Raw genomic sequence first — 12,500 nt, 5'->3', positions numbered from 1 at the left:
AAATATTTTGTGTTCTAGAAGGTCAAAGCTTGCCGAAATGGTAAAAAAACGTGTTATAGAGTTTTCAGTGGTTTTGATGTTGTACGAAAGAATATATATGGTGTGTTAATCCCGTGAATTTCACCGCTTTTTATATGGATGTCTCTGAGTCGGATCTATAAACAAAACGTCAATTGTTGTGTCCGGCCTTATTTCCATTTATTTAGCTTTATTGTGCGTTTCTGCTTCGTTGTACGTGTTCTTTTCACCTCAGGCTAGGGCAAAGAGGTAGCACAGAGCATTTTGGGGAGTTTTTGTAAGGTAAAACACGACCAGCAGTTAATGAAATGGACTAATTAATATCGGGAATTTTTTTTTTCTGAATATGAGTTTATTGAACTTTATTTACAGCTGTGTGTTAATTAGAAACTCTTATTAATAGGAATTATTGTAGTGAAGTCTTTCATTATTCCTTGTTTAGCTGAAGTATTGAATGTTTTAATTTCAGCTTTGGCATGGGACATACATGTATAGTACACCGAAGTCTAGATCAGTACTTTAAATTGAGAACTTAGTAAATTCTATATTTATATGGTAAATTCTTTAAATAAAAAGGTAACATTTCGCAAATCTTTGGGATACCTTGATGAACACTATGACAATTTTCATCTCTGGCATTTCCTGCTCAAATAAAAAATAAAGAACTTATGCAACAGAAGAGAAAGAATAGTTGACCAATCTTATATTAAGGTCCCTCACCATGCTTACATTGTGAGGAGAAATGTTATTTAGTCCACTTAAATCATTACTGTGATCTGTCAGGTAGTTCATGTATTACTACACACTTGTAAAAATTATTATTTTGTATTTATCATTGACTGATTTTCCTGATGTGTGTGTTAAATGCATTCTCTATTATTATTCTACCCCTTTAAAGTGTTTTAACGGATATTTACACAGTTCTATAGAATAACTTACTGTGCATGTTTGATTTCCCAATTGAGATTTTTGACAGACACCAGTAAAAATGTTTTGTTTTCAGTGTTGCATACATTCTGGATCATGTATAAATCAATACAGTGGCTATGCAGATGAAATAGACATTAGTAGCAATCACAGTTTGATATCTGCATCCATTAAGTACCTCCTATACTAAATAAAGTAATTGGAAACAAGCAATTCTGACATTAGATGGAAGCAGAGCAAAGTTTGTATGAATTGTGTGATTGCCCAAGGATTGGACAGATGCTTGTAGTTCTTCAAAAGATGGGGGTGCAGCTCGTAAACTTTCGGTGATATACTTCATTCCCTCCCCTGCTATTGAGACTATCATAAGATTGTGGACTCTATTTGCAATGAAAAATAATCATTAGGTACTTTCACATCACATAAGAATAAGCATAATGATATAGACATTGTTTTGGAAGGCCTAAAAGTCATAATTGTAAAAATTTACCACAAATGATAAGAAACAGACAAAAACAAGTAATATATGACCAGTCTTTCATCACCATGATATTGACCATTAAATATCTTGCCTGAAGACATATAGGTGGTGGTAATTGCTTGACTGCACATAACACTGGGTTCATTTACCTTTTAGCTTTTTTGTTGTTGATTTTGTGACAGCTTTGTCAGAGAAGATAATTGTTATCAGTCTATCAATTCCATTTTATGATTGTGTCTAAAGTTTTGATATTACCCTGTTCATTAAAAGTACTATATATATGTCTAGAACAAATATTACTGGGTTTCTTTGTTGATGCATAATGATTTTTTATATTAGAATAAATGTTATCATTGGCAATTTTGTTGACAAGAAATTACCTTAATAGATGAAATAAAGTTAAAGTAATCCTCTAAATATATGTTGAATTATTCAGTGAAGGTATAGCCAATTTATATAGAATACTTTTTTTTATGCATGATTTCAAGATGATTGAAAATTCAGCTTAGAAGGTAGTGGGTTATTTTGCATGAAATATTTGTCTGTTAACCATACATTTATAAAGAGGGTACCACATGACTTAAATAGATAGCATTACTAAACAGTCAGTGCTGCCATGAAATACTGCACATATAATAAACAATACTTAAAAGAACTATTATTGGGAAAAGCAATGCCAGAAAAAAGAAAGGCAGGAAAGTATTCTTTGACTTCTGATAATTATAATGCTATCAAGGAAATCATAGAATTAATTATGGTCAATCTATAAATTTTTTTATGTGTTTCTTCTGTATATTATCTTTGAAAATAGTTCAGTAATGGCAATGGTACAAAAATGATTGAAAAACAAAACAAAACAAACAAAACAAAATTGAAAGACCCTTTTAATATTTGTAATGAATGAAGGCAGAGAGGCAGGTCTTAGCTCGGCAGTTGCCATTTAGGATTTTCAGTGAGATGGAGTGGTGCTACCTGTACATACCTGCATGTATCTGCACCTCATGCTCAAGTTGAAACACAGTTTAAAGAAATTGCAAAATATTTGAAGCTTTACATCTGTTGGTGGTGGCCATTTATATGCTCAGTACACATTAACTACATTTAGTCTCTCTGACAGCCTAGCATAGGCCTGTGCAGATAACAAAGTTGAGGGTACAATACTTTTGTATTAATAGTATTATGGTTTGAGGTTGTGGTACTTTATGATGGTAAAAGGAGTCTTGTTTATGATTTTTCTATGTGAAAAATGGTCTATGTGGTGCCCCCTTAATACAAATTATCTGCACTATAACTTTAGTCACATGTACCATAAGTGATAGTGTTTGTAGCCTGATTATTTTTGTGAGTAATTGAAAGGATAAATATCCTTATTTTGTGCATTTACCTTGTGTATATTTTAAGCAGTAAGTGCAAAATCTTAGAATATGTGTGTGTGTGTGTGTGTGTGTGTGTGTGTGTGTGTGTTTTACATATACTTATATATACACAAACACATTTACATACACATATACACACAAATACATACACATACACTTATACATACTTTTTTTCTTATGTTGGGATATTTTAGCACTATTTTTTTACAAAAGAGAATTGAAAACATATATGTATACACAATACTGATTCTATTCTACTTCATATACCTGAAAGAATCAACCAGACAAAAAAAATACGTGCTCTGCCCACCTTAATCGCAATGTATTATTTGCATTTACACAGAGATGGCTTCATCAGTCTTTGGCACCTGCGAGTCCATTGTCAGTTCTACCTATCAACTCAGATAACCCTTTTCCTTGATTTTTTTGAAAGGATCTCTTTTATTATTTTATTTTTTTTATTTTTAATGCTCATTAGGTCAATAATAATGAGAACAGTATCAGCATTATTAGAAAGGTGCAGTCACTTTGGCCTGCGACTTGACTCCGTGGTGGATGAGTACTTGTGGAGACATCTCTATGCAACAAAATTCATTGAAACTACAGTGGACAGTGCATAAATCTTAGACAAATGGGTGAAAGGAATTCACATTGATTTGTGAGTGTGTTTGAATCTTATTTTGCATGTTAATAGGTACTTATTAATGTAAGAATTTAGTTGGAGTGATGGTGAAGCTATTATTCAAGGTTTCTGTTAGAAAAAGAAAAAAAATTATCTTTGGGAAGAGAAGCATGCAGTTCATTAGTCTCGTTATTAGAGTATATAATTTTGTGAACTTAATTTTTAGTTGAATGTGTATATTGTGCCAAGTTCCAGCAAGAGATACCAAGAATTTCAATTTTCATACTAGGACGTTGACATAAATGGTGTAATTATGGACAACGGGAGCCAGACTTCACCTTCAAGTAAACAAGTGTGCAAGAGAACACAGTATGAGGACCCCTTCGCTCTACATTCATTGCTCTCCACTTCAGGTAGGTGTATGCCCCTAACTGTTCCTAACATTTGCTTGATATTTTCGCTAGGTGGATATAAGACAGCAAAATTAGTGATGATGATATTGAAGGATGTTATGATGTTTTGAGTCTGAGATGCTTGCATATCATGTGATTGGCAGTCTGAGACACTTTTGCACTGTGTCCTTTTTTCATATATTACTATTTTTTTTTTTTTTTTTTTTTTTTTTTACGTTTAATGAAGAAATTGTGCATGAGAGAGAGAGAGAGAGAGAGAGAGAGAGAGAGAGAGAGAGAGAGAGAGAGAGTTGCAATAATTTGTATTGAATTCATGTTGCAGGGAGCCTCTTGGATAATGAGAGCGCACTCTTTCTGGGCCCATTGATGCCTCCCTTACGTAGCATTGAGGACCAGTGTGAAGGCAGTAACCCACAGGGGGGCAGTGGCCGAGGGATCCTGCAGCCCTCCAGTGTTCCCACCTCACCCCAACGGAGACATAGCGGCGTCACTTCCCCGCCTCCCCTCTCCCCCACCCCCCTCGGCGCATCAGCAGTTTCCACCTCGTCAGACCCTAACTTTCATGCTACTAGCCTGCGGGAAAGAAATGCTGCCATGCTTAACAATGAACTCATGGCTGATGTACACTTTGTTGTTGGGCAGCCAGGTACGGGAAGTGAGTCATCGCGGTTGTACTGCCAGTTGGGCATTTGCGTTGCTTGAAATCCTCATATTTCCCTAGAGGTTTAGATGTAATTCGACTTTTTAGAATTAGGTTAAAAGGTAATTTATGTTACTAGAGATGAAGTTGCTTCATAAATTGTCTTAATGTTTCATATATTAGTAAGGGATAAGAGGGATTCATTTGAGGGAGTGTCTCTTTTAATGGTATTTGATTATATATATATATATATATATATATATATATATATATATATATATATATATATGAAAAGAATGTTACTATATTCTTTCTACTTATGAGCTATTGATTGATATATGTCTATATTCTAATATGAGTAACTTGTATTGCAAGTAAGAATTTGTTAATTTCATTGTTTTGCCAATAGGAAGTACTCAGAGAATACCAGCACACAAATACGTATTAGCAGTTGGTAGCAGCGTATTCTATGCCATGTTTTATGGAGGCCTGAAGTCAGAAGACGAAATTCAGGTCCCAGATGTAGAACCTTCTGCGTTTCTAACTCTGCTCAGGTGAGGATACTTTGAGGATATATTATGCTTTGTGGATTTATAGCATAGATTTGTTATTTCATTTGATATCTAATTATTGTGATATGGTCGTGTAGTTAAAAGTTTTATGGACTATGCAAGAAGTTGAAGGGGCATCCATAGTTCTAGAGTAGTGAGGAGTGAAAGTATATTATGACTAAATACTTCATTGCATTAAACAGAATTAAAGTTACATGTACGTTCTTCTATGCTTACATTGCAGGTATCTTTACTGCGATGAGATACGTCTTGAGCCGGACACTGTGCTAGCCACTCTTTATGCAGCTAAGAAATACCTAGTTCCTCACTTGGCCCAACAGTGTGTAAAATTTCTCGAAGTCTCTTTAACAGCTCGTAATGCTTGTCTCCTGCTCTCTCAGTCTCGCTTATTTGAGGAACCTGAATTAATGACACGATGTTGGGAGGTCATTGATGCACAGGTATGCCAAGTGATTTACTTCTGTTTGAGTGACATTTTTAAAGCAGAAGATATACACATATGTATGTATCTTTCTTTGTGCAGTCTCAAGCTTCATTTTTGTAAAGCCAGATTTTACTAGTGATTTGTTTGCACTTTTTCCTCTTTCTGTTCCTCCCTTTGTTTGCAAGTTTATATCCATGGATTGACTAGGAGAAACTTTTTTTTTTTTTTTTTTTTTTTTTTTTTTTCTCCTCCTCCAAAGGATAATTAAGAGGCCATATTACTAGCGGTATCTGAATTTGTTTAATCCATCAATATTTGCTCTTATTTCATGATTGATTAATAGTATCTAATATTTTTATTATTTTTAGCTATCAATGTAACTGAGGACTTAAGCTAAGAGAAAAGGATATGTATTTCAGAAAATTGAATATCACAGAAAAAAGAATCACACAACAAAAAGTTACTTACTGTTATTATTCATGCACTAAGTTATGGACTACCTAAAGAGATAAATTGAAGTCTGTGTAAGGAAAACAGTTTATTTCTGTCTAGATAAAGCAAATCAAATGACAATTATGGTACGTTGGAAAATGGCAAAAAGCTAAATATGCTTATGCAAAAAAAAGAGAAAACAACATTGCAGACGGGAGGCATAGAGTCTTTGTCACCGCATAAGAGTGTCCGTGTGCACTCAGCCTACAAGCCACGCACACATCAGAGTGGCTGATCAAGTGAGCCTAATGCCCGTATTTTGGGCCGTGTGATGGCAGGGAAGCATCCGGATCCAGTGGGTTATTTGCATATTTTCTTTGGTTTACGAATGTTCTATTTGCTTTTATTTTGCCAAACTTTTGTGTAGATTATTATATATTTGCATATTGATTACGTTTAAAATCACCTGATATGGATTTTTTTCTCCTATGCTCTAGAAACGGTAAAATTGTAGAATCAGTGGATATCAATTTTATGAAAGTTGTTATTTTATTAGACTAGTTCAGGGATCTATGTGTAATCAAAATTAATAAATTAAGATTACAGTGGACATGGCATACATATCGTCATCAGCAATCATTGGCAAATAGGGAATGCGGTAGAAAAGGTATGAATGAGAATGAATATCTTCACAATACAAGAGATGTATTTAACTGGTTTCGATTATATCTTGGTCAGAAATACAAGATATAATCAAAACCAGTCAAATACATCTCTTGTATTGTGTTAAGATATTCATTCTCATTCATACCTTTTCTACATTTGTCAACATGAATACAGTTCATGGAACGCAGCTTTATTTTTTAGGAAGTTGAACCCTAAGGTAGAAGCATTAATTACACCCTTTTTGCACCCTTCAATGTTTGCATTTAATAGACTTCTTAGATAAAATTGTAGGCATTGCCCTTTTTAGAAGTATTTTAAGAATATAGATATAGACTATGTGCTTGAGCCGACTGGATATTATGGTCCTATTCCATGTTACACCCTATGGGATATTGTGTATTGCTGTTCGTCATTCATTATTTGTTGTATTTTTGTGGTCCATTTGTAGATGACCTCTGTAGTTGACTTCAAAAATGCTTGATCACTAAGGAGTCAGTTACTCAGCCTCTCTGAAGTTATTTAGTTATGCGATTCCTTGAATTTTCAGAAAGAAGTTATTCTCATTACCACTGGTATTAACGTGATGATAATAGTGATGATAGAAAATGATAATGAAGATGATTGTAAAAACAGAAAATTCTTGGAATAGTAAGGAATAGAATTAACCCAATGCCGCCGGAGAAAATTTAAAAAAAAATGGGGAAATGTTGTGCCTATTTTCTATATTTTTGTGTGAAATGTCTGCCCATAGATGGCTCTGCTAGCGCTTAGCCACAAAGGAGTCACTTAGTAGACCTTGTGACCATACATGATTTGAATTGGCGGGAAAAACTTATTTTTTACTAGTGCTATGAATATCGATGGTGTTATTTTTATTATAAACATTATAATTATCATAATGTTTTTTAATATTAATAACAGCAAAATAAGATAACGTAAAATATTTCGTAAATCAAAGAAAAGGGTGTGCGGGCGAGACGAGCAGTACTCCTAACTGGCTCATTGGTGACTTAGTACAAGTATAGCCATCTATGTGTAAAAACAATCAAAGAAGTACTGACAATAGGCATAGCACGTGTCTACCCGTTGTACCCGTCGGCAAGGGGTTAAGAGTGGGATCAGTTCTTAATAACTAACCAGTTGTGAAGCCACCTATGTGCAAAGAAAATTTATAGAACAAAAGAACAGTAGTATAAAGGAATAGATGGATAGAAAGAGGAATGATGAAATGATATTTCCATTGATTTTGTAATATATTTCTGTTAGTATGGATAGGTCCATGTTGCCTCATCATTGTTATTATGTTATCTGCTGTGTTGTGAATTTGAGTAAGATTGGTGATGCATATCTTGGAAAGCACGTGAGGCTTTCCGGTCAATTTTCTTCATTAACCCCTTGATGACGGGTAAAGAAAACAAAAAAACTAAAAAACTAAAAAAAACTAAAAATAAATAAATAAATAAATTAAAAAAAACGCTCATGAGATCAATGGCAACGCGCTGACTTTGAGCACGGGAGTTGGGTACATCAAGCTGAATCACTGGCTCGTAGCGCTTCGGCACACCGCGGCAGCATACAGCCGCACGCCACAGACCGAGCGGTTTGTTTTGACACCTCACGGTGTGACCCGTCAGGAAGGGGTTAGAATTATAGTTGGTTCAAATTTTTGTCTATTATTGCTCTCTTATTCATCTTTTCTCTCCTTTTTATTTTCTCTTTTTGTTTTTTCTTAGAAATGGTAACTTCCTGGGTCCTTATTTAGATTCTCCATTCCAGGCTGAGATGGCACTACAGTCAGATGGTTTTGTAGATATTGACTTTCCTACCCTAACAAGTGTCCTTTCAAGAGAAACGCTGAATTGCCGCGAGATCATTTTGTTTGAGGCAGCTTTATCATGGGCCGAGGCAGAGTGCACTCGCCAGGAGATCGATCCCTCTCCCGACAATAAACGAAAGGTAGGAGGCTGTGACGTTGTTTCCTGCCTTGCGCTATTGTTTCAGGGGTTAAGATGTAATTTGTTTAATTTGTGCTTTTTAAATGTTCCATCTTGTAGTAAGTATGGGGAGCGAAAGGCTTTGTGTTCTGTGAGATACAGTCTCTTACCACTTCCTTAATCATAATTTTGACTATCATCTGGAAACCATATGTCTTATAGGTAAGAGATCTTAATTTAACCCCACCTACGGGCAGGTGCTGAACTCAGCCTTGAATCTAATCCGCATCCCATGCATGGAGCTCGGAGAATTCGCAAACGGGGCGGCACAGTCGGGTATTCTCTCCTTGCAGGAGACCACAGACCTCTTTTTGCACTTCACAGCTCGCAACAAGCCTGCTGTTGCCTACCCAGTTAAGCCGAGGCAGGGACTAAAGAAACAGATATGCCATAGGTAAGATCCTGTTTTGCATTCCTTAGTATTTTCAGCCTTTTTATAGATGGTAAAGACTTAGTATTTTCATCCTTTTTGTAGATGGTAAAGACTTAGTATTTTCATCCTTTTTGTAGATGGTAAAGACTTAGCATTGTTCTATTTTTCAGTTAAATTGTTCATGTTCATGCCATATCTTAGATTGTTTTGATAAGAGGAATGATAAAATTATAGTATTTTATGAGACAATGTTTAGTATTTATAAATAGGGTATGACATCTAAACATCATGTGTGTACAATTCAACAGATTCCAGTCATCAGCCTACAGAAGTAATCAGTGGCGCTACAGAGGGAGAGTTGATTCAATTAACTTCATGGTCGATAAACGAATATTTATTGTTGGTTATGGTCTGTATGGGTCCTCGAGTGGTGCAGCTGATTACAGTGTCAGGATTGAGCTAAAGAAATATGGAGAGGTAATGTACCACAAGGGTATTGGAACTCTTGTTATGCTTTTTTATATTTATCTGTGTGTGTGCGTGTGCGTGTGCGTGTGCGTGCGTGCGTGCGTGTGCGTGCGTGCGTGCGTGCGCGTGCGTGCGTGCGCGTGCGTGTGCGTGCGTGTGCGTGCGTGTGTGTGTGTGTGTGTGTGTGTGTGTGTGTGTGTGTGTGTGTGTGTGTGTGTGTGTGTGTGTGTGTGTGTGTGTGTGTGTGTGTGTGTACATATATACATGTATACATATCTATATATATATATAAATACACACATACATACATACATACATACATACATACATACATACATACATAAGGTACTACGTTGTCACATGTAAGATGTGCAAGTTTGAATTTGTAGAGTGAGGAAGTATTTGATAACTGGCTTAAGTATATACAAAGAAATATTTCATGTTTATGTATTTGTAGTTACATACATAAAGGTTGTCTTCATCCCTGTCAGGTTCCATATCTCTCTGAGGTATAGGGTATAAACAATCCTGAAAGAATAGTCAGTAATAGAATAAATCAATTGAAATTGCTGAAAATATAACATCAAATTCTCAAAACAACAACACTTAGAAACTACCCACTACATCCCCTTTATCTACAGGTATCTGGTTATTCTTCTACGTTTCATTTACTAGTATCTTGTAGGTCATTCTCTCTCTCCAGATTCTTGCCGAGAGCACCACAAAATTCTTCTCTGATGGATCCTCCAACACCTTCCATGTTTACTTCGCCCACCCTGTGCAAGTGGAGAGGGATGTGTACTATACAGCTTCAGCTATACTAGATGGCGCTGAGCTGTCCTACTTTGGCCAGGAGGGCATGAGCGAGGTCACCGTGGGGGCCGTCACGTTCATGTTCCACTGTTCATCGGAGAGCACGAACGGCACTGGCGTCCAGGGCGGCCAGATTCCTGAGCTAATCTTCTATGGGCCGACATCGGATGCGTCAGAGAAGTAATCAGTGTCGTCCTCTCAAACGAGCGGTGGCAATTCTAGCTTATTCAATGGTTATACCATTAAATGTATCATAGATCCTTAAGGACACCTGTATATGGTGGTTTTATTCTTCCTCTTTTAATACAGTGTATATAAACCTTATACAATTATGCAAACCGATCATGATGGATTCTTTTGGTTTGGGTAATAAAATTTGGGGTTTTTGATATCATAAGTAAGTTGTGCACTGATCGTCAAAAAATCTGGTAGAAGTCAAAATAGAGCAGTACTCAGCAATAACATAGCAAAGTAGAGGTAAACAGATAGTGATGTAAACTTGCAACAAGTCCATTGTCCTACCATTTTTTCTTCTTGAGATCAAAGTAACATAAAAATGCATCTTATCCATAAAAATCAGTTATGATATGTCTCTTCTTACCGTTCACAATGCTTTTCCTCTAAATATTCTGTTCGAAATAATGGTAATGCATATTATTTAATTGAATGTTTCGAATAAGATATTTAACGTATGTGTTTATGCTAAGGGATTATCTGAGACTTGACTTTTAAGTGGGTAAGCATTAACTTGTAATAAAGGTGTGCATACTGTAAGCTATACTAAACTGAATCTCTTTATAACTCAAAGCCTTGGATTTATATCTTCAGTTATCTCTACCTTCATTTTTATTTTAACTTATCAGTCAAATGTTAGTTTTGATGGTAGAAAATTATATATCTAAAATGACATTTTGTAATATCGTTTTTATATATTTTTCTTTCAGGATTTCTGTAAAAAGAAATGGGTAGAATTTCAGTCAGGTGGTTGATTTTATGTAAATTGTATATTTGTTTATATAATTTGATATAAAAAGAGGAGGATATATAATGTGTGCCGAGTATGTGTGTCCAATGATACCAAGAAATACTGCTAGTTTCAAATGAAATCCATTGTAGCTGTATATATATTTTTTTTATTTTATTTTTATTTTATATTTTTTTGTTTTTTAATATACAAGACATACTTTGTTATTTTCAAATGCAAATTAAGTGTGGGAAATGTTTTAAAATATAAGAGAAAAGCCACATAGAGAATCTCATTGTGAAGAAGTACTTGCTTAAAGCATGGTCCTTCTTTCCTCAAATATTGCTACAAGTCGTAATTTGTTCAATGCTCCACTCAAACTAAGGAAGAAAGCACTATTTACCTATAGCCCTCCGATTTGTTATCCATATGCAGCATGCCAGTTAATTGATATTATCTTCAATGTAATCTCTGGAATTATTAATATATTGTAGGATGAAGTTTTTAATTGCCGAAGCATGGAAATTGTGTCACTGAGATTGTATGTATAAACAGTGACACTTCTGTATGAGCATTTTCTATGCTGTATTATTGATATTTATTTAGTTAAGTCTTTAAGACTTGGTATCAACTTTTCTTATGTATAAAATATATATATAAATAAAACATTATTGCTGTAAATATAAACTTTACAACCTTAAGTACATTTCTGTATTTTTTATGTAGATATGTTGAACACAGAGGATTTTGTGATATGTCACGCATATCTTTTGCATCGAATGCATGGTTCAAGTTAAAGAACTCCAGGTTTAATTTAGCTTTATGCAGCAGAAGTATTGTATGCAGAATCGTGCAGAAAACTGGTAATTGTACAGTAGTCAATTCATGATTATTAATTAGATATAAGACGCAGAGAAATCAGAATCAAGATACAAGCTTTTTTTCCTTATCTAAAACGTACAGTATAAGACCATTACGAAAGTGATGTTGTATGCTAAATAATAGGATCCATCGTAAGTCAGTAATATGTGCCATAAGAGTTAAGGCAAAAGAGTAAAAGTGTATGGTGCAGATAGTTTAGAATGCTGTAGGATTTAGTACTTAGAGAATTGAATCCTGCAGTTTAGAACTCTGACTCACTGGAGGGAAGGTAGAAGGGCCATATATTCTATGTCATTTGCTACTGCTACAAACTTAAGAATGTGGTAGGAAACAGATAACATAAATATGAATCTAGGAGTACATGCATGTCAATCATAGTATTACATTAAAAGTCCAGTGGTCTCAACCTGTGCACTACGACACTGTAGTGTGTAG

General features: G+C 35.0%; 1 protein-coding gene across 1 annotated transcript in view; it reads left to right on the top strand.

Moving 5' to 3' along the window:
- The window catches only part of LOC125029472 (BTB/POZ domain-containing protein 6-B-like), a 14,765-nt gene that overhangs the window by 41 nt on the left and 2,224 nt on the right, over positions 1-12,500 (top strand). Inside the window, exons 1-9 of the mRNA XM_047619361.1 lie at positions 1-40; positions 3,714-3,837; positions 4,160-4,483; positions 4,887-5,031; positions 5,273-5,489; positions 8,348-8,527; positions 8,763-8,959; positions 9,247-9,415; positions 10,110-12,500. The exon at positions 1-40 is cut by the window's left edge and continues 41 nt beyond it; the exon at positions 10,110-12,500 is cut by the window's right edge and continues 2,224 nt beyond it. Of these exons, the coding sequence (XP_047475317.1) occupies positions 38-40; positions 3,714-3,837; positions 4,160-4,483; positions 4,887-5,031; positions 5,273-5,489; positions 8,348-8,527; positions 8,763-8,959; positions 9,247-9,415; positions 10,110-10,403 (1,653 nt within the window). The 5' untranslated portion in view covers positions 1-37 and the 3' untranslated portion in view covers positions 10,404-12,500. The remainder of the gene's footprint in view (positions 41-3,713; positions 3,838-4,159; positions 4,484-4,886; positions 5,032-5,272; positions 5,490-8,347; positions 8,528-8,762; positions 8,960-9,246; positions 9,416-10,109) is intronic.

This window comes from Penaeus chinensis, chromosome 10, assembly GCF_019202785.1.
Source record: "Penaeus chinensis breed Huanghai No. 1 chromosome 10, ASM1920278v2, whole genome shotgun sequence".
Lineage (NCBI taxonomy): Eukaryota > Metazoa > Arthropoda > Malacostraca > Decapoda > Penaeidae > Penaeus > Penaeus chinensis.
Note: the sequence above shows the minus strand (reverse complement) of the source record. Positions and strands in the feature narration are given on the sequence as shown.